The sequence below is a fragment of the Delphinus delphis genome, chromosome 7 (genome assembly GCF_949987515.2).
Source record: "Delphinus delphis chromosome 7, mDelDel1.2, whole genome shotgun sequence".
NCBI classification, from domain to species: Eukaryota; Metazoa; Chordata; class Mammalia; order Artiodactyla; family Delphinidae; genus Delphinus; species Delphinus delphis.
Window position 1 is genome coordinate 34,152,433 of NC_082689.1, and position 22,995 is coordinate 34,175,427.

At 36.9% G+C, this 22,995-nt stretch overlaps 1 protein-coding gene across 6 annotated transcripts; it reads right to left on the reverse strand.

The window, feature by feature from the left end:
* Positions 1-1,123: 1,123 nt before the first annotated feature.
* STRADB (STE20 related adaptor beta) lies at positions 1,124-22,807 on the reverse strand. Of its 6 annotated transcripts, none has more exons than XM_060016306.1 (13): positions 22,616-22,807; positions 20,427-20,508; positions 19,471-19,567; positions 16,408-16,488; positions 11,424-11,523; positions 8,223-8,344; positions 7,024-7,132; positions 6,020-6,143; positions 4,824-4,995; positions 4,422-4,526; positions 4,018-4,262; positions 3,275-3,317; positions 1,124-2,717 (listed from the first exon to the last, which is right to left on the reverse strand). In XM_060016306.1, exons 3-13 carry the CDS (start codon positions 19,480-19,482, stop codon positions 2,679-2,681), a joined length of 1,152 nt encoding a protein of 383 aa, XP_059872289.1. In that variant the 5' UTR covers positions 19,483-19,567; positions 20,427-20,508; positions 22,616-22,807; the 3' UTR covers positions 1,124-2,678. The 6 variants fall into 6 exon arrangements, with proteins under 6 accessions (XP_059872289.1, XP_059872285.1, XP_059872286.1 ...); XM_060016302.1 differs by having other exon boundaries at positions 1,124-2,773; XM_060016307.1 differs by having other exon boundaries at positions 2,644-2,797; positions 22,616-22,806.
* Positions 22,808-22,995: the final 188 nt, after the last annotated feature.

Consider the following 22,995-nt stretch of genomic DNA (forward strand, 5'->3'; position numbering starts at 1 on the left):
AGTCAAACATATGTTTTTGCACTGCAAAGGAAACCATAAACAAAATGAAAAGACAACCTACAGAATGGGAGAAAATATTTGCAAACAATATGACTACAAGGGCTTAATGTCCAAATATACAAAGAGCTCATACAGCTCAATATCAAAAAAGCAAATAACCCAATCAAAAAATTGGCAGATGAGCTAAATAGACATTTCTCCAAAGAAGACAATCAGATGGCAAAGAGGTACATGAAAAGATGCTCCACATTTCTAATTATTAGAGAAATGCAAATCAAAACTACAATGAGGTATCACCTCACACCAGTCAGAATGGCCATCATTAAAAAGTCTACAAATAACAAATGCTGGAGAGGGTGTGGAGAAAAATGAACCCTGCTACATTGTTGGTGGGAATGTAAATTGGTACAGCCACCATGGAGAATAGTATGGAGGTTCCTTAAAAAACTAAAAATAGAGGTACCATATGATCCAGCAATTCCACTCCTGGGCATATACCTGGAGAAAACTCTAATTTGAAAAGATACATGCACCCCAATGTACTATTTGCAATAGCCAAGACAATGGAAGCAACCTAAGTTTCCACTGACATGAATGGATAAAGAAGATGTGATATATATATATATATATATAAAATCCATGTTGCTGCAAATGGCATTATTTCATTCTTTGTTATGGCTGAGTGGAATACTTTCTATTCTGTGTGTGTGTGTGTGTGTGTGTATGGATTATCATACTAAGTGAAGTAAGTCAGAAAGACAAATATCATATGATATCATGTATATGTGGAATCTAAAATATGATACAAATGAACTTATTTACAAAACAGAAACAAACTCACAGACACAGAAAACAAACTTATGGTTATCAAAGGGGCAAGTGGGTGGAGGGATAAATTAGGAGTCGGGATTAACAGATACACACTACTGTATATAAAATAAACAACAAGGACCTACTGTATAGCACAGGGAACTATATTCAACATCTGATAACCTATAATAGAAAAGAATCTGAAAAAGAACATGTGATTATATCCATATATCTCTCTATATAGATATATATATCAATATATATACCTACATATATATATATATATATATATCACTTTGATGTACACCTGAAACTAACACAACATTGTAAATCAACTATACTTGAAAAAAAAAAAATCCACTGGTTCAGCTTCTCTGGAGAACCCTAACACAGTGGACCTGAGAGGCACTGTTTCCCGGCCTCCACAGTCCCACTTTGCAGTACACATATTGACTCTCCACACATATTTGAGAGCACCTCCTCTGTGGTTCCTGTGAGCTTCTCTTGCTGAGGGGAAATGAGAAGGAGGAGGTTAGTGGAATGAGCTACAGCCCCCACCACTACAGGTGATCTCAGTGCCTCCACTGGCACTTATCTCCTTTCTCTCCTCCACCTTGGCAAGTCTGTGGCTTGCTTGATGGAGTAACCCAAATATCCTTGAGGGGGGCTGGCCAATAAACATGAAAAGATTTGTGTTTCAGACTATTAGTCTATATATTACTGTCTCATTGGTTTTCATTTTTAAGTCTTAATCATTTCAAAATAATTTTTAGTGTAATGTTAAATAAGAGTGTGCAAATAAAGAAAATCTACTAATTGAGGTAAATCCCAACTTATCACAGTCCAAACTACATATTCTTTTTGAGACAGCATATCTCTTTTGCTAATAAGGTAAAACTATTAAGTTCTCTATGTCCTTGTAAGTTGGATCTCCTACAGGAGCAAGAATAATCATATAAAGGGCTGGAAAATCTGCCTCCATTGAATCAAACACCAGGCTGTCCCCAATTCAACAGGTTATATAAATAAATCTGTTTGAGAAAGAGCTTTCCTTGGCAAAACAAATTAGAATGTATGTTTTAGCTTTGTCAAACCACACAAATAAAATTATTAAGTATAAACTCAATTGAATAAAACTTTATTGAGCTCCCACGGGGCGCATAAATTTAGGATCTATAATTTACATAAGTAGAAAAGTGTTACTTTAGCCCCTTAACAACTAAAAAAAGCAAATTACAACTTCTCTATATATTTCAAGTGAATCATTTAATGTGAGTGAGGCTCAGTTTGATATTACCATAAGTATTATTAACACATGAAAACGGGAAAGTATAAACATTTTCCCTTCTATCAAAAACAGGTTTGATGCCAGGATAAACTAGCCTGTTGGTTTAACAATAGCTGATTAAAAAGGCTAGAGAATCTGGAAGTAAAAAATGTACTTGGAAGCAATGTCCTCTGAGGGCTCATTCCCCTGAGGGCAGCAAAATGCTGAAAAATTTAACTGGCTCAAAAATTATACTGAGAAATCAAAAAGAATAGTTACTCACAGCTTGGGAAAAAATTTTGAGAACAGATGACACTAAATGTAGTTAGATTAATAATTCCAAAGTTTCCCTGGAGTTATAACAGCACTCTGAGCTAACCAAAGGGGCTATAACCTCATGCTCCTTTGAACAGAGTGGTTTTAAATGATAGATTCTCCAGTGCACCAACTGTATTTTCAAGTATAATTCTAGTATTTGTACCTAGCAATATAGAAGAAAAAGCAGCAGGGAGAAAGTGTCAAGTACATAGGACATAAAAGGGTTTGGCAGCCCTAGAATTCCCAGTTTGAATCTTTTTCATCAGGAAAATCCCATTCCGGCTCAGTCCAAGGTGACACTGGAGGTGGTGCTGTTGATGGCCTGTGACAAGCAGGAGGCAACAGTGAAAGTATTGAACTCTGGCTTTCTTCCTTCATCTGTTAAAGAAACTCAAAATAAGGCTGTTGGTACATAAATTCAATACATTAGTTTTTTTTAGTAAATAATAACTTTTAAAGAAATCATGTTAAATGTGTTTAAATTGTTTTTAGGTATTTTCACTTAAACATGCCTTTGATTCTGGTTATCCGAAAACAAGAAGTAACAGCCAAATAAACTGACTTTTATCAGAATTATTTTGCCCTTACATCATTTCTAGCCAATGTAGAAAAATAAAATGTCTCTAAAAAATATAAGCTGAGGATAAAGTAACACATGATGATATTCCGTTTGTCTTTACTCATTTTGTTTTGCAGAATGGAAATATTTTAGAAAGTCTATAATTAAACTACCAAAAATGTTTTCTTCTTTTTAACTTTACCTTGTAAGAAAATTATTTAAGAATCTTAGTAACCAAACTGTCCCATTAAGCCAACAAAATGATGTGATTTTTTAATAGTATTAAAAAACATCTAGACAACAAAGATAGATCAGCTCACCTGTTTGAAGAAAACATGGGATAATAAACTGCTTGCTGATGGCCTGAAATTTTTTTGAAAAAATTATTTTAAAAAAGACCTCATATTAGAATGTAGATTTTTTTGATGTAAACTATGTTAGAACTTAGGTTTAGAGCTATAAAACTCAATACACAAAAATTAAAAGGAAAAAATATATGTAAGGAAGCCCAATTCTTAGCTTCAACCTTAACTAATGGGCAGAATTAATTCTAGAGATAACCTTCAATTAGTCTGTGACTTAACATTTATTAGGCACTTACTAATTATAAGGAACTATACTAGGCATTAAGGGGCTTAAAAAAGATTAAAAAGACACACACCTTATTTCCAAAATGCTAACGCATTAGTTATCTGTGATAATAATTATTGTAATAACAGCAACTAACACTCTTGTACTGCTTGGAAGTTTCTAAAATGTCTTAACATAAGTGCAGTAATTAACGTCCAGAAAGATTAACTGATTTTTACAAGGTGACTTGGTTAGGAAATGATACAGCTGAGACTGAAGCCCAAGCCTTCTGACTTCCAATCTAGTATTCTTCCCATTTGCTCATTGTCTCCACTTGCTTTTAGCACTGGTATTTTCTGGATTAGGCTACTGTATAGTTTTTTGATGAAAAGACTGATAAAAGATTTGAATTTGGCAAGAAGGAAATCTCACAAAACTTCTATAAAATACAAGACACAGATGTTTTATGCTATTTAGAAGTGACCAATATTACCTTTTCTCAGGATCTTGCTGCAAACAGAGCTGTACCAGGCTAAGGAAGGCAGGAGAGAATGTTTTTGAGGGCGGTGTTTGCAATCTGTCACTATTTACTGTGCGAGTTCCACTGGAGACATGTACACTTTCTCCAATCCCAGAGTCTACACCTGATCGGGAAATTTTCATTCTGGATTCTGACTGAGGGAAAATACTGATATCCAATGGGCTATAAGGAGGACCTTTCAGTTTCTGTAACAACATCTAAAAGAAAGAAAAATTTCCTTCAGTCATTTTCAGGCAAAATATTAAAGCATTAACAACAACAATAAAGGTCCTAAGAGTCTACAGCAAAGATGTTTAAAAGAAATTATATAGAATGTAAGGGAAGGAAAGTAGTTCAGGGATTTTAGCAGCATTTACCTGAGTCCTGTGCATGTCCTGGAAAGGTACCTGCCCACTGGCCAATTCACATGCTGTAATCCCAACGCTGTAAATATCTGACTTTACATTATATCCATGTAAATCCTGTAGAACAATTAATTTGAAGTCCTTTAGTATAAATAACCTTTAAAAAGTTACATACGTATGCTTTTTTGATAAAGGGTGGTGAATAATAATGGAAAAAACTCATGAGAAATCAAGATATACCTAATATTTGGTATACATTTAAAAATTCCTAACAATAATTTTGACAAGAAAGAATTTAAAAAGTCTTGCAGTAGGCCTTTCATCAATCCAAATATAAGGGCACAACTGTCCTTTAGTCAAACTCAGAAGACACTTAAGACGCATAGACAACCCAATGCAATGGCCACACCTGACCTGTCTCAGTAGTTCTGGACTCAGCCACGGCTGCACTGATGTGCTGAACTGTGGGAAATCATACACAGCCCTATGCTTCTGTCCGTGCTTAACCAAACTATGCAGATGGGACAGGCCAGAGAGGGTCACTAGGCCATCACCAGAAATGAGGATATGGCTGGCTTTAATACTCCTAGAACAAAAAGAAACAATCCTAAATACTAAGAAACTGGCCAATGAAGAAAGGATAAAAATCTGGTCAGAATAAATCCATGTATTCCCTTGGAAATTAAATACTCCTTAGAAGTTATAATTTAAAGTTAAATGCAATATTATACAATAAAAGATAGCCTCTCATGGTATTAACAAAATTTATAAAGATATGTCTGATGTAAAATTTTCCTTCATCAAATCAATTATAAAAGAGCCTTGTTTTTCATCCTAAACACAGAAACTGGAAACTAATAGAGCAGGATGGCCAATAGTCTGGTAAAGTATAATAAAACCTTGATTAATTAGAATACTGTCTGCTAGAAATCCTCAGTTAACCAGAATGCTGCTAAGAAACAACAAACAGTAAGAAAAAAGCTTTGAGGTGAAACAAACAATAAGAAAACAAGCTTATTTAAAAGCAACTTAATTAAAAAGGAAAACAAAGTCCCAATATATCTTAGAACAGCATTGTTTTTAACATTCAGCCAATTACTTCTGCATGTACAGTTTGGCAACAAGAGAACTGATATTTAGTATGATAATCTCAAAGTGCTACAGAACACTTAAGAAATCAAAGGTTTAGTTACAATCTGTATATGATATAAACATGACATAAAACTGAAAAGCAGATAAAGCAGCTCTTTATTTGCTTAAGGAAAAAACAAAACACAAGAGTTAACTAGGATCCCACTCCCCACAGCTTATACCCCAAACAGATAGGTTCTTGTAACCCTCATTATTGGGACTTGAGCTGTGCGAAGACAGGCACTCCATCCCAGCACGGAGCACAGCACTTGGCACAGAGGAGGTGGTCTGAACATTTCTGGTGAATGAACTATAAAATGTAAGCATCTACTATACCTACTGGTCCCTCCCTCCCTCAATTTTCATTTGCAAGTTTCCTATCCTCCATTCTAACACTCAACTGCTCCTTCCTAAAAGCTCCCTAAAAGACTTCTTCCTCTCAAATTCTTTCACTTTGTAAAATACAAATAAGTAAATACCTGTGAATACAGCCATTTTGATGCAGATAGTTCAACCCTCTCACTGCTCCAAAGAGAATGTTTCTTATTAAAGTTTCACTCATTCCTTCAGGAAAGTAAGTCCTCAAGAGTTGACTTGCTGAACCTGAAAGAAACCCCTGAAATCTTTAGACGAACACTGAAAGTGCTTTTGCTTCTAGCTATGTTTTAAATGTTCTTATCAACCATAAACACACACACACGTACACACACATGCTCGCATGCACACGTGTTACATTTTAGAGTCTAACCACTTTCTTATGCCAAGGTAATTTTCCTTCACCAATCTTTAAAAAGACTTTTCTAATGACATGCTAGAGATTAGGAAAGTGAATTAACAATATTCAATATTACTAAAAAAGTACATACTGTGTGAGAACATATATATTTTAAATCCACAGGCAATTCACAAAAGCTATCCTAAAAATCAAAGCTCTAGAATCCATTCATTTATTTATTCAACACACCTACTGAACACTACTTGTGCTAGGTATCTTATGAGCACCTGGGGATACCAAAATGAAAAATACATACATGATCCTGCCCTCGAGAAGCTCAAATCCAGTGAAGGAGACAGGTACACACACACATGTTTACAATAGAGTGAAATAAGTTTACAATGCAGAGAAACAAGGATAGGGATGGTATGCACAAGCAGAAAAACTACTTTTGCTTGAAGACTAACAGCAGCTCTCCACTGAGAGAGAGGAAGGAAACTGAAGGGAAAAAGACAGCTCGTTCAAAGGATTGACTTCTTGGAGAAGCAATCAGTGGTGGTTTCAATGATCATGAGACCCATTCTACTTTTTTTTCTGAAAACTAAAATTCAACATGAACCAGATATAAAAATATATCATGAAATCTAGAATTGGCCATCAGATTTATAAATTAAAAGTAGTGAATCATAAATCAAAGATCACACTCATCCTTAATTATAGCATCCAGGCTAAACCATGAATTATTTTACCTAAAATGAGTTTTCTTACCATAGGCCATAAAAGGAGAAATAACCCAAAGCCAGCTGCCAACAGTGAAAACAGTCCAGTAAGTTGTAATATTGGGATGCCGGAAAAAGTGGGATAGAATCACTGCTTTCTAGTATAGAAACACAGAGACAAGACATTTAAAAACAACCTTTTTAGCTGATTCACGTTGTTACAAAGCAGAAACTAACACACCAGTGTAAAGAAATTATACTCCAATAAAGATGTTAAAAAAAAAGAAGGGAAAAGTAAATAACAATAAAGTGGATTTAAATAATAAAACAAACCCCCAAAACCCAACCTTTTTCCTCATTATGAAGATAACAGCAGTAGTGGCAGCTTATTAGTACCAATAATGGAGCTTATTAGTACTAAGCACTGTTCTTAGTGCTATCATGTCTTTAAATCTCACAACCACTACACAAAGTATGTGACATTATAATTCCCATTTTACAGAAGAGGATACTTAGAAACAAGTTAGAAAACTTGTCCAAAAGCACATAATTAACGAAAGTAGGATGTGAACTTATTAGACAGTCTGACTCCAGAGGTCACAGTCAATAACTATACTGTGTTCTTATGATAGAAACATTTAAAAAATACATTAAAATATGAGTATAAAAGTCACTTCTAACATTAAATCATAGAACCACTGTTAACATTTCAGTATAATTTCTTCCAGTCTTCTTCTGTGCAATATACATGTGCACATATAAATAGTTAAAAAATTGGGATAATATCAAAACAAAATCCTTTCCCTCATTATATCAAAAATGATTAGTGACAACTGAAATGGTATTATAATATTCCTGAAATGCAATCTGTTAAAATTTATCAATTCAGAAGCTAGTTTTACTTAGCTGGAAGAAAAGGAAACTGTTTGCTTTTGTTTTTTCTATTTTCCTATACGATTATTTGTGACTGGACTGACGAGGGGTATTTAAATAAATTCCAGACCAGTGTTCCAAATATGATATTCATTTGAAGGAACTTATAGTAGTTACCAAAGTTTGAATATATTTGCTCTTTCATGGATCTGGCTTCCAAGTATTCTTTCCATTTCTGTAATTGCATGTTTATTAGAAGAAAGAAATCTACCTTTCTCTAACAGAACTACTAATTTGTGAAAAAAAAAATTATAGGTGTAATCTCCTCAAATAGACATTAAATTAAATGTATTTTTTTTTTTTTTGTATTGTTACCTGTAAAGCTTTCAGGCGTTCTTCAGTGCAGTTTTCCAGATTTGTAATTTTTACTGTGACCAGTGTTCCTGTAGGAGTATGCCGTGCGAGATGGACGGAAGTCAAGTTGTCAAATCCTCTTCCTACAATCAGACGTAAAACTTGTGTTAATGACGAAAGGAAAAAACTGATAATCTGGACTTCATCAAAATTAAAAATTTTTGCTCTTCAAGAAAACACTGTTAAGAAAATGAGAAGGCAAGCCACTGATTGAAAGTATCAACAATATTTATATCTGACAAGACTTACACACAGAGTACTATATAAAGAACTCTTATAGCTCTATAATAAATGACAAACATCCCAACTAAAAATTAGGCAGAAGATTAAATAGGTAAGCCACAAAAGAAGACACAGAAGTGGCCAACAAGCACATGAAAAGATGCTCAAAATAGAGGAGTAGGAATTAAACACAATATACCATTACACACCTATTGTAATGGTTAGTATTGTGACTTGATAAACAAATTGTTACATTCAAACAATGGAATGTTACTCAGCAATCCCCTACTCCCGGTCCCTGGCAACCACTGATGTGATTTTTGTTTGTCATGTAAGTAGTATCATAGCAGTTTTTTGTGTCTGGCTTCTTTCACTTAGTATAATGCTTTTGAGATTCTTCCGTGTTTCAGTAGTTAATTTCTCTCTATTGCAGAGTAATAATCCATTATATGTATATACCACAATTTATTTTTATCTATTCATAAATTGATAAACTTCGGTTGTTTTCAGTTTTTTGTGACTACAAATAAAGCTGCCAAAACCATTCTTTAAGTAGACATATGTTTTCATTTCTCTTTGGCAAATACCTGCAAGTGGGATGGCTAGGTCGTGTACGTTTAACTTTATAAGAAGCGGTCAAACTGTTTTTGAAAGTGGCTGAACCTCTTTGCATTCCCACAAGCCACGTATAAGTAAGTACTGCAGTGACTTGATATACTCACCAGCATTTGGTGTTGTCAGTTTTTAAACTAAAAACACCTAGAATGGTAATCTATTAATAGACACCTAATAAATGTTAGTTTCCTCCCTCTCTCCACAGTCACCAAATTCTGTCACTTTTATTGTTGAAATGCAGTTAATCTGAAATTCATCCCTTCCTCCCCAGCGACAAGCATCACTTGCCTTAGCTCAAGTCCTGTCCTTGTTCTCTGGATAGATGCAGTGACTTCCTCACTATGCCCTGCATTCTCGATCAGGACATGCACCAAAACTACTGATGGAACTACTTCAAAAGCCTGTGCCTAGTTCCCATTCACCAGAAATTTTGATTCAGGAGGTCTGTGATGGGATATAGGCACTGCAATTTTTAAAAAGACTCAGGTGATGAGGATGATACTCTGGCTGTAAATCCCTGATATACTATATCTTCCAAATTGCTGCCTGGAACTGCTGCCAGTTGTCCTTCTAAATTCAACATTTTATCAAAAGAAAGGTACTACAGTGCAGCAGCTGAGAGCTTAGACCTTACAGTCACAAGAGTTTGCTTTCAAATCACTAACTGTATGACTATTACTTAAATTCTCAGAGCCTCAGTATCCTCATCTGCAAAATGGGAGGGCTAAAGGGGTGAAATGAAAAAATACATATAATATGTTCAGCCTGATGCCGATTAGATGCTATTATTATCATCATCACTATTCCACAATGTCTCTCTAGTAGAGACGATAAATTCCAAACCTTTCCTTAAATCCACTGAGTAATGAAGTTGGTACGTTGCGGGGCTGACAGAGAGAGTCTGAACTTCTATATATATATCCCCCATATGAGTTCTTTCACAATGGTTCCAAGCCTCCTTTTTCAGATTTACCTACTCCTACTGCCTACTCGCCCTATGTTCCTGAATCTAGGCACAGAGCAGCTATGTGATAGTCCTTCCTCAATCACCTATTCGAGTAAATTATTTTTTTACCTTTTTTGGATTGACACCATCTGAAAAGTCCTTTCTAATTTGGGGGCATTTTCCACCAGTGCTATTTTAGAAAAGGTCAAATCCTTATTTCTCTTTTGGTCACCTTGACCTGGGCATGGGAGGGTCAATGACATAAGCTTGGTCAATGGAGGATGAAGTGAGTGACAAAAGCAGCAGAGGCAGTCAGAACCCACACTTAAAACTTAAAACCTTACCTAAAATCCCATTTTTAGTAGAAACTTTTTTCAGTTAAGTTGGAACTCACCAGTGGGGCCCAACATCATCTAGTGGGGTTAAAGTACCCTACTAGTGTACATTAACTAGGCTGCTCTTATGCTGTGACCCAGGCTACAGTTCTAGTCACATAGTTTGTCTTGGTTTCTTCCAAGCCCATTTCTCTAGCCAATGATTCTGTGAGTTAGCAAAATTGTTCAAAAAATTCTTTTAGTTTAAGTAGTCAGGACTGTTTGTTGTTTGAATAAAAACCCTGACTAGAATATTTAGTAAACTTTTCCTCATGCTTCAGGATCCAGCCCTTTTGCTATCTTCCCTGACTCCTAGAAGAGTCGAGATGCACAGGTGAACGCTCCATCTTCTCTGTTCCCATAACACTTGGGAACACTTTACTATAGTACCTTCCAGTGCATAAGACAAAGCTATCTTTCATGTTTGTCTTCCCAGAGAGGATGTGAACTCCTCAAGTGTTTTACATGGCTTTATATTCCTAGCACCTAAGATAGTATCTCTTTGTATTATTTAAGAGATGTTTCTGAATACTCAGAGCAACTTTTCACAGGTATAAGGCTAAAAACAATAACTCAGCCAGTTCCAAACTTAACTGAAAAAAGTTTCTACTACGAATGGGATTTTAGGCAAGGTTTTAAGTTAAAAGAAAGTAATTTGGTTAAAGGACTGTAACTGAAAAGATTTACATGATTTGGTTTAAATCAGACAAATGATCAGAAGTTCCCCAAAATAAAGATACAAATAACAAATGCTTAGATTATTTAGTGTCTTCCTCCTCTACAAGTACTTCAGTGCAAAAGTAAAAATTCTAGAAGGTAATCTTGAAAAAAATCTGGGCTACTGTTTTAGGACAGATAAGATTAACAGATCCGTTTGACTGACACAATTAACATTTAGTTTTATGCTGTGGGTAACAAGAGAGACCTGGTTACAAAGTAATCTTTTTGTCATCAATTTCATTTCTAACAATGATGAGTCAATTATGTGCAATCCAGAATGATTACCTATTTCCACTTGGAGTTCATAGTGAGAAACGTTGGTGGAACAGATAACTTCACTGGCTCTAGTGGATGGAGGCAACAAGGAAAAGGTTGGCTCATCAACCTGCATTGTTTTAAAAATATGAAAACAAAATAGGTATAAACTTTTTGGCGCCCCAATTTGGTCCCCTACTCCAATGTAAAATACTGATATTGTCTTTTCAAACACACAAGTGCTCATTAAGAAGGCACTGAAAAGGTGGCTTAAGAGACTGTTTTAAGATCCAAAAAGTATTTACAACAGCTAATAAGGGATGCTAGTTATAAAGCCATCAGCCTGTGAAGGGGGAGAGGGCTAGAAAAACAGATTTACAGGTAGTGAAGAATACTTTTCAGCACAATTTCCAGGAAGCATTCTTAGGAGTTGCTAAGAATGGCTGTTGACTCTTCAGGGTATCTAATAAATATATCAAGGGAAGAAATGAAAGGACCTATGAGGAATATTCTATTCTGGTGCTTTTACTTCAAGTGGTTGTCAGTTACAATCATTACACATACATGTATCTGCTCAGCTAATGGAGGTGTTAACAGTCAAGGAACAATTTCCATACTAAAACCTATTCAAAGAAGCTGAAGAAGTTTTTCAAAGATGAAATGAATCAGAAGGGAGGTCAGAAAGAAAAATAAGCCTCAAGAGATGGGAGAACAGGATAGGGTACAGAAGTCCTGAGTTAATGACCATGTACCACTATGGCCTTTCACGGGATACTATGGAGTCAGAGTGCTAGGTCTGCACCAGATCCCAGTGGCACTGAAATAACATGCACACAGGAGAAAGAAGAGGCCAACACCACTGGCATCATATGATAGCCATGAGGATCTCTAAAAGGACACCAGTACTCAGCAGCCTTTACAGGCACCAGCAGGTGGCAAGAATCTCGTTACTACCTCCAAGGTAAAGAGAAGGAAGAAGGGAGTTAGGAATGACATTACTATTTACTAGGAATTCTGCTAACTATTTTTTACATTTGATTCTACATGTTCCCCAAGCTTTTAAGAGAGCAGAAAAATATAATTGTAAGCTCATGGTAAAAGGTGAATAATCTGCTAGAGGGATGAAAGGCTATAAAAAGAAATTCTACCATACGATTGGAAATAATCCCAATGAAGAAAGAAATCTAAATAAATCAATGCAATTTCTTTAGAACAAGTAGTCTTAAACTCAGATTTAAAGAACACATATAAGAGAGAGAAAGAAGAGCATATAGCAGTTTAAAAAATGTTTAAAGTGATAAGCTATAAGTCTGCCAGGAAGGCTAGAGCACAGAATGAACTGAGGCTTACAGTTCACTGCTTGAAAAAAATGGCATCAGGTTACCAGATGATGGATTGAAATAAGGCTAATCAACCTCTACTTTGCTTCCCTCAACTCCATCAGGGAAATAGTCTTCTTTAAACTAGAAGCACTTAGATTGTAATTAAGTAGCTGAAGCTCAAAACAGGTTGTTTTAAATAGGTTCAAACCTCCAAACCAAAGACAATTACATCTAGGATATTAAGTCTGCAAATATAGTAAAACTCAGATGAGAAACCCGAATGGAAATAGTCAAACATTGACTCAATTTTCAAAAAAGAGAAAAAAGGATAAAGGGGCAAGCTTGATGTTGTTGCCCAGTAAGGTCTGGTATCAAATCACTACACAAACAAGTTATGGACATTTAAGAAAACAACATGGTAATCACAAGAAGACAATATAGGTTTACTAAGAGTAAATCATCTTAAAACTAACCTCACTTCTCTTTTTGATTTCATGACTAGTTAGAGAATTAGAAAGCAAAAATCATGGCAGGGTCCTTGTCCTTGTCAAACTTTTTAATAACTTTTTGAACTAAAAATTCAAAAGACCTCGTTAATGAATAATCTGGGAAAAAAGTCATGAAAACAATACCATTTACAATAGCACCAAAAAGAATAAAATACTTAGAAATTAACTTAACCAAGGCAATGAAAGACTTGTACAATGGAAACTACAAAACACTGCTGAGAGAAATTAAAGAAGACATAACTGAATGGAAACATACCTCATGTTCAAAGATTGGAAGACTTAATATTATTAAAATCTCAAGGGATCCTGAATAGCAAAAACAATGTTGAAAAAGGAACAAAACTGGAAGACTCACTCTTCCTGCTTTCAAAACTTACTACAAAGCTACAGTAACTAAAACAGTGTGGTGTTGACACAAAGACAGACATATAGAGCAAGAGAACAGAATAAAGAGCCCAGAAACAAACCCTCACATATATGGTCAAATGACTTTTGACAAGTGTGCCAAGACCACTCAATGGAGCTAGGACAGTATTTTCAACAAATGGTGCTGAGAAAACTGGATATCCAGATGCGAAAGAATGAAGTTGGACCCTTACCTATACAAAAATTAACTCAAAATGGATCAAGAAAATATTTGTAGGTCATACTTCTGATAATGTTAATACCCAGAATATAGAGAGAACTAAAATTCAACAACAAAAAACAAACAACCCAATTAAAAAATGGGCAAAGGACTTTGAATAGACATTCTCCACAGAATACATGTATGTGGTCAATAAACACAGGAAAAAAGTGCTCAACATCACTAATCATTAGGGAAATGCAAATCAAAACTACAACGATATACCACCTCACACCCTTCATGATGGCTGTTATCAAAAAAGCAGAAAATGAGTATCGGAGAGGATGTAGAGAAACTGGAACTCTTGTGCTCTGCTGGTGGGAATGTAAAATGGTACAGCCACTGTTGAAAACAGTATGGTCGTTCCTCAAAAAATTTAAATAGAATTACCATAGGATCCAGCAATTCCACTTCTGGGTATATACCTAAAAGAATTGAAATCAGGGTCTCAAAGAGATATTTGTACTCCCATGTTCATAGCAGCACTATTCACAATAGCTACAATGTGGATGCAACCCAAGTGTCCACCAACAGATGAATGAATAAGCAAAATGTAGTATATATATATAATGGAATATTATTCAACCTTAAAAAGTAAGGAAATTCTGCAGTATGCTGCAACACTAGTGAACCTTGAGGACATTATGCTAAGTGAAAAATCTCAGTCACAAAATAACAAATACAGTATGATTCCACTTATACTGGTACTGAGAGTAGTCAAAGATCAGAGACAGAAACTAGAATTGTGGTTTCCAAGAGGCAGGGGAATTATAAGGGAAGGAGGAGCTACTGTTTAATAGGTACAGAGTTTCAGTTTTACAAGATGAAAAGAGTTACAGAGATGAATGGTGGTGATGGTTGTACAATATTATGAATGTATTTGATGCCACTGAACTGTACACTTTAAAATGGTTAAGATGGTAAATTTTATGTTATATGTACCTAGCACAATAACCCCTCCTGCAAAAAAAGCAGCACTTGTGGAAATTTCCTGAGTTCTAGGCCTCTCTCTTGGTAACAGCAAAGAGTCAACAACAGACACTTTACTTTCTAAACACTACCTGTCTGAAGGGTAATACTTGAATGAAAACTAGGATTGGATACTATATCCTATTGTACAACAAGGTACGTAACTAGAAGACTTTACAGTATTAGCGAGTAAAAAGCGAAATGACAAAAATGATGACAATTGAAGATAAGGTCAGAATAAATTTAAAAATAGGATTAACTGGGATAACTCTATTTTGTAGGACTAAGGTATCTGCAAGACAGGTTCTATTTTATAGAAAGAATTATAATATAAAATGAAAATTAAGAGATTTAGAGGGGAAGATCCCAGAGAAATATTTATTTCTCAGCATGTTTCTTTAAATATTATTTAATACATCAGGCATTGCCCAGGGATGATAAAGATAAAAAAGACAGGATGCCTATTTTATGGGGATCATGTGGAGAGACATATACATCAATCATTGTGAGATAATATAGTAAATGCCATTTTATGAGGATGTCTAAGATCTGTAGGACCATAATAGAATTAAAGGTACAAGAGCAAAGGCTTCAGAGATGTGATACTTGAGCCAACTCTTTAAGCACGAGGAAGAATTTTAGAGGGGTATTTTAAGCAGAAATAAAAGTGTGTGCTAAGATTCAGTAGCAATAAATGAAACTCAAACATTAGACATATCCATACCATTAAGAGTCCTTATAAAACACTAACAAGTTTAGGCTTTATCCCATACGCTTTAGGAAACCAATGGCAATTTTAAAGCTGGAAAGTGGCACAAACAGGCCTGTATTGGTAACAGTGTTGAATACTGATCTGAGTGGGAGAGGAGGTTATATGTGTGTCTAGGAAACTAGAGGCAATGTGTTTACCTGCAACAGTCCAGGTGAGAGATGATGAGATTTGAGTAGCAGCAGTCATCAGGTGAAGGAGGGGATGGACTCAAGGGCATTTCAGAGACAGATCTGTAAGACTTGGTGTGTAACTAGATGTGAGGGCAGAGGAAGAGGCAGTGTGAGGATAACTCCAAAGTTTCTAGTTAGGGTGATTTAGTAGATGGATTTTCATTTGCCAAAGCAGGAAATTCAATAGGTCAGTGAAGTTTTGAGAGATTAAGGTTTTACTCAAACTGCACAGAGATGGCTTTGAAAACTCTAACCAGAGGAATTCTACAGACTCATCTGGTGCCCAGGAAAGAGTCCAAAGTTGCAGGTAAAAACTTAAGAATCACCAGTCCTACCTGATGATAGGGTCCCCTCACAACCTAAAGGAAAACCTCAGGTAGCTCCAGACAATCTGAAATCTGAGCAACTGAAACCACAGGAGCCAGTGAGACTGCTTAGGGAGAGTCTGTTGAGGCAGAAGAGCAGAGGCCGATTACAGACTTCTGGAGAATAGCTTATGTAGAGGAAGAAGAAACAGTAAAAGAAGAAAAGTGAAAGAAGAAAGAAGTAAAGAAAAAGAGATATAGGAGAACCAGAAATTATATTCTGTAAAATGGTGTCACAGAAGGCAAAAGAGGAGTATTAATTGTACTTAACCATTTTCTTACCAAGTTTTGATGGGTACTGGTTTCAGACTGTTTTTCAGGTCTGAGTGATTCAACTTGTGTTCGTGAAGTGCAGAAACAATCCTGTAAATTCAGAAATACACTAAATAAGTGAAAAATAAGTCACAAGATAAGGGTGGCACGTGGATACAAAAAAGTCTGTTGACTGGGGTGAGGAGCAGAGAGAAAGGGCAACGTGCAGGAACCTGAACTGGAGCCAGGATTCATACTGTGGAGGTAGACAGTATGGGAGAGAATGGAGAAGCAGCTGGGTATGCAGAAGACAAACTTCATATCTGCTATAATTTTACTTGGCGCTATCTCTGATTCTTGCCCTCTACCCTGGAGTTAACAACAGCAATTCATTTTTACTGCTGGTGTTAATTTTTAACCCTTTCGTAATCTTTGCAGTGTTTTTCTGAATATTTAGCTAGAGATATATTCTGCTATGCTCACCATATTAATTTTATCTTGATCCTCAGATTTTCTTTTTCCCTTAAGTGTGGGAACCATGTTTATCCACATTAAACCACACATTGAATATATCAATACTTGGAACCAATTTTGTTCCGTAAGGTGATAAACATCTCTAACCAACTAAAATCAAATTAAGAGACTTAGTTCCATTATCACAATTTACATTTTCCTGCATTTCAACTCAGTGTTCTGTTATCACGTATTGTCAATAAAGAAATGTAACACCTACACACGTTAGTGGCGTGAAGCTGATGTTATACTTATTTAGGAAGAAAAGGTATGTCAAAAGAAAAGTATAAACAAATTGTATGAAAGAGACTTTTAATTATTTTCAAGCATCTTATGAACATTCATTTTTATATGAACATTAAAGTATAATATCAAATGAGTCTTTAAGACAAGTCCATCCACGTCTATTCTGCAGTCACTTACTTAATCAAACTTCCTTTAGCTTAAAATATGCCAGAATTTCTCATTAATCAAACTAATCATTTTCCCAGTTAGCCTAAATTACTGATTAAGTTGAATTCCTACAGTCTGTACATATCAATCTTACCAAAATAATTTGACATATATCCCCACCGTTTTATGTAAAACTCGCCCCTGAAGAACAGGAGCTAACAGTGTCAAGGTAGCTGTAGAATCACTTCCTTTGCAAAGTTTCTATTGGTTTGTGTAGGGTGAATAAAATTTACAATAAAAAAAATTACAATAAAAGTTTTTGAAGATACTTAATACTGTCGTTCATATAAAAAATAGCCACCAGTTACATCATTTATATATTATATTTGGTATTTACATATATTTTCCAACATTTGCCCTGAATCTTTCACAATAATCATTCATACTATTGTGTGGGAAAGGGTTAGCAGGCCTAAAACTGCTCTCCTTGGAAAGGCCTGTTTGCAAGGTTGACCCTTGGCTGGTATCTAGGAACTCGGATTTTGGGAGGGTTCCCACCATTCCCCGGTAAGAATGGATCATGGTGTGCCTAAACTGTCTATGCAAACAACATGGTTTATGCTGAACACCTGCTTTCTTTCTGGGAGTCTGGAATTTTGTTCCTGCTGCTCCTTTGAAAACACCACTTCTTAGCTGTCAAATAGAGGTAAAATTTGAATGAGGAAGAATCCTTCATAAGCAAAAACATTAACTTTATCTCAGTTACACAAATATCTCACTGAGGAGAAAACATGAATGTTTTGATTCAAAGGATTCTAAATATTTCATTGCAAGAAGAATACAAAGTAAAATTATTAACAAACTGAACAAATATAAATGACCCTATCAAATTCTATTTTTCCAAAAATCCATAATTATGAAATAATAGATTAAGTAAGATGTCCTTTCCCCCAAATTTGGAAGCCCTGGGCAACCATACAGCCCTTTGAATCTCAGTATCTCCATCTATCAAATGCCCTTTTACATCTCATCCAACCTACAAACTGACATAAAATTGTTAATCTTAAGTAATCCTTTAGAGCAGGGGTCAACAAACTATGGTCCACGAGTCAAATCTGACCCGCCACCTGTTTTAGTGCATAAAATTTTACGGAAACACAGACACATTCATTTGCATTTATTTACATATTGCCTATGGCAGCTTTTTCCAAGAGTAACTTAATAGAGATCACATAGCACACAAATACTACCTGGCCCTCTAAAGAAAAAGTTTGCTGATCCCTGCTTTAGAAAATGAGGTAGATATTTCACCTCAATGTATTTTCCAGATATATAAAGCTCCCCTTTTAAGTAGATAAACTTTACTTTAAACATAAAGTAAATGCATTATATATTTTCCAAATAACTAACAATACAGTCTCCTAACTTCATAGTTCTGCCTCTCAGACTTGGCAAGTGATAGAGTGGATTGGCAGATGTGAGTTTGAGCCCTGGCTCTAATTCTTTGCAATCATGGGCCAAACTCCAAATGAGGATTATACCACCTGCCCTGCTTACAATTTTGAAGACTGAGAGAGATATAATACATGAAAGCATTTGTAAATTACAAATCATCATACAAATGCACCCACCACTTTTTAAAAGAAATTCAAATATTCAAATAACGTATTATATTCTACATAAGACACAATGAAAGTCCTAAAACTACTTAATCTAGAGTAGATACCATGGACTTAATATAAACAAAAACCACGTTAGTATCTATACATCATATTAGACAATGATCCTAATGTTTCCTGTCTTGTTAAGTCAAGGGGCTTATTTTTCATACTATTTTGCTTGCCTTTAGTCAGATGGAAATTTGTCAAAGGGATTTTTGAAAGATTTAAAGGATAAGGCATAGCTAACTGGATGGAAGAGTAATGTCTAAGGACAGTAAATGTATGAGAAAAGTGGGTATGGGACAAAGGAATAGAAGGAGTATATCAGAAAAGTATAGGAGCTCTTTTTTAAAGAGACAAAAACTCAATGATAATTTAACTCATTTTTAAAGACCAGAAGTCTTTCAGATCAAAATAACATCTCAGAGCCTAAGAATATTCCATCAGAGTATGCCTATTAGGGCTTTGCACTAACATCTAATTACTCTATTGACACAAAATTAGATCCGCGCTTATAAAAACTTACCAAAAGAGACATTGAATCGCTTTAGTTCACAGAAAGTGAGAAAAATCCATCTACTCCAAAGAAGATTTCTGCTTTATCTTCAAGATACAGAAATATCCTAGTATAAAAACAGAAGCAAAATAACTTATATTTACATACAAATGCCTTAAAGATCTAGTTGCCATAAACCCACCACTATTTGGGCAGCTATTCTTTGACACAAGGACTACAGACATTCCTGAAAGGTGTCCTTAAAGAACATTTCTGTTTACTGAACACTATTTGGGATCTGACATCACAACAGAAAGGTGGAGTGAAGTTGAAAGGAGGTTCTGAATATTTCCAAAGCCTCAATAAACCTGCATCTCTTCTTCCTTATCTTTTCTATACTAATTTTTTACAGAACCCTAAGCAAATGTAAAAACAATACAGAAAGGTAATGTTGGACCCACTTTTAATACAAATGATGCCCAAGAATTTCCAATGGTTCTACTTAGAAGTAAACTTTGAATCTTCCAAAGCTTCCTTATCCGATTAATTACCTATTAAATCATCTAGGGTAACTGACCAGCAAATTTGGGAAAGAGTCAAGATTAGCAACAGAGTAGGAATTAATTACATTTTCTTCTTGCTATGTTTAAAAAAAAATTTTTTTTTCAGTTTTCATGTGACAATAATATTTTCTGTAGGTTGAATATTTTTTATGATTCTTAGTTCTCATTTCCATTCTTCTTGGAATTTATTGACAGATAGGAAAGATATGCAGATTATTACACAAATAATTCCTGTCCACTTTCACTGATGGAGTATTAATCTCAATAGTTTATGAAGGCTCCAACAGATGCAGAGGTTTAAAATAGTAACTTATTCAGATTGAAGGAGCTACAAAAGCACCACCAAAAGTTTCCAAATCTTTCCTAATAGAAAGGGTGGCAATGTTCGAAACTTGCTAGTGCTGGGTATTCCCTTACACCTACCCAGTATCTCTTTCACCTAAATTGTGGTTCATTATTTCATTTTAATGAAGTCCCCAAGTTTGATCAAGGCATCTGCAAACATCTGAACAAAATTAGAAAGAAAAAGCTTTTGTAAACCATAGATATTATACAGCAGCATCCAATTTTATTGCTAAGAAAAGATGTCAATTTATTCAGGATATTCACTACAAACCAAAGGAAGAGAATGGGAAGAAGAAAAAAACCCGGAATGGTTTATTTTTGTCACCTGCCATTCATTACCATCAATTTAAGGCACTGGTGTTTGCTGTGTTACAAAAGAGGTAATGCAAAACCTGCCCTGCTCACTTTCCAGGGTGATTCGGATCAATGAAATACTTTATCTGAAAGTGCTCAGAACTATCAAATACTGTATCAATAAGAGCTTGAGAAGATGCTCTGAAAGGTACCAAATGGTAGGACTCATTTGGAAAGTAAGTTGGCAATGTTTTGATAACTATAAAAATGTTCATCCCTTTGACCCTGTAAAATTCTCACTTCTGGTAATCTATTCTAAGGAAACATCCAAGTAAATGAAGAAACTACAAGCATGTAGAAAGTAATTACCCTGTTACCTGAAACGGTCAAGTATTCATCCCACAAGTGTTTAATGAATGGCTGCTATGGGTCAGGCACTGTGCTGGGCACTGGGGACACTCACTAGTGATCGAGGCAGACAAGGCCCTGACCACTTGGAGCATACATTCCTACAAGCAGAAAGATCAGGGATGTCGTGATTAACTGAATTTCCTGGTTCTCAGGAATTTGTTTCTTGCTCTTTCTGTGTAATATCAGTTAAGTTCTTTCTTAAACAACAACAAAAAACCTTTAAACTCCATTACATTATCTATTTTTCAGAAAAACTCATAAGAAGCAGACACAATCTGTGAGAATTGTCAGTACTAAAGGGGTTGCCCACGTGCATGGCTTAATCCCAGAGGATTTTGCTTTAGATGTGACAGACTATTAAGAGATACTTTTATGAGACATTTTGAGGTCAAGGCAGCAGCTGCCCCCGCTAAGAGACGGGGGTGGGGGTCGCTGGAGGGCGGGGTATAGGTCTGCCGTCATAATTTTCTCCTGCGTGCTCTTTCACTAGGTATGAACATAAACCCTTTTCAAAAATTCATACTTGAGACTTGTATTTCTAAATGTATTTACAAGTACATCAGTGTGGTCCCTCGCAATTATCTCTAAAAAGAGAATTTAAATAAATCTTTCTAAATAATTTAAATTTGTTCTAAAATAGAATGGTTCCTCCGAAAGCTTTAATCTGAAAGGTTAACACTTTCTGCGACAATCGGAAGGCGCATCTAAATTACAGAACTCGGGTTTTGAGTTAACTTAAGCATCCAACAGAGGCCCTTGTTACAGGGAATGCAAAAAAGCCAGATTTAACTCTTTGCGGAGCTTTAAAATTACTGTAATTTTCAAAGTTATCTTGGGAACCCATAAAATCTTAAAAATTATAGCCACGCACAACTCGGTAGAATTTCCAAACTTAGCATCGTGACTCAGGCTTTCAAAAAATATTTACTAAGCGCCTACTGTGTGCCAGGCTCTATCCTAGATAGGCGCTGTCACCAATTCCAATCGAGTTCTGAGGAAAAAGGTACGCGACACAACAAACCCACGAGGGAGAAACACAACGTTGAACTTAAATACCGAGGACGAAACGCGGCTTGAGCGTTCAATTACGTAAAAGCTTCCTTCCGAGTCCTGCTTTGGGGGACTTTGCAGCGAACTCGCAGAAGGCGGCACACAGAGCCGGGCCGGAGGGCACCTTGGGTCTGGAGACTCTGCGTGCCTGTGAGTGCGGCCAAAGGTGACAGCGGCGGGGGGTGGGGTGGGGTGGCGCCACGGGCAGCTGGGCCCCGCGCACCTGGCACCGCCGACCCCAGCAGGCACCGCCTACCCCGCACGCAGGTGCCTCGGCCGCCACGCGGCCCGGGACGCCGGGCCGAGCCGGAGCCGCGCGGCACGCAGGGGCCGCTCGCCACGCCGAGCCGGACTCCCGCCACGGCTCCGTCGGCCTCCCGGGCTCAGGCTGGAAGCGGGGCGGCGAGTTCTAGCCTCGAGCTTCCGTAGGCGCGCGCCGGCGGAGCCGCGCTCCCTCACTTCGCGACCAGCCCGTAGCCCTTCCCCTCCCCAGCCCGGCCTCCCCTCATTACCCTGGCGACGACTGCGGCCAGCGGCTCTCCTCAGGCGGCCAGCGGTGCGGGGCCCGGGCGCCACGCCCGCCCAGCGGCAAAGCGAGCGCGCAAGGCCCGCTCGCGGCACAAGCCGCGGACCCAGGAGGGCGGCGCGACCCGTCTGGCACTGTGGGCCTGGAATTCTGCCCCAACCCCCAGCAGCCCTCCAGCACTGGGCTCGCCCCACCCTGGCCCCAGGGTCGCGGCCCCGCCCCCCGCCCCGCCCCCGCCCCCGGGCTAGAAGTGAGGGGCGTGGTCTTTAGAGATAGGGGCGTGGTCTAGAGGAAACTACAATCCCCAGCAGGTCATGCGCTGGTGCCGTGCAGGCTGCTGGGAGAATGGGTTTCCTCCTCTCTTCC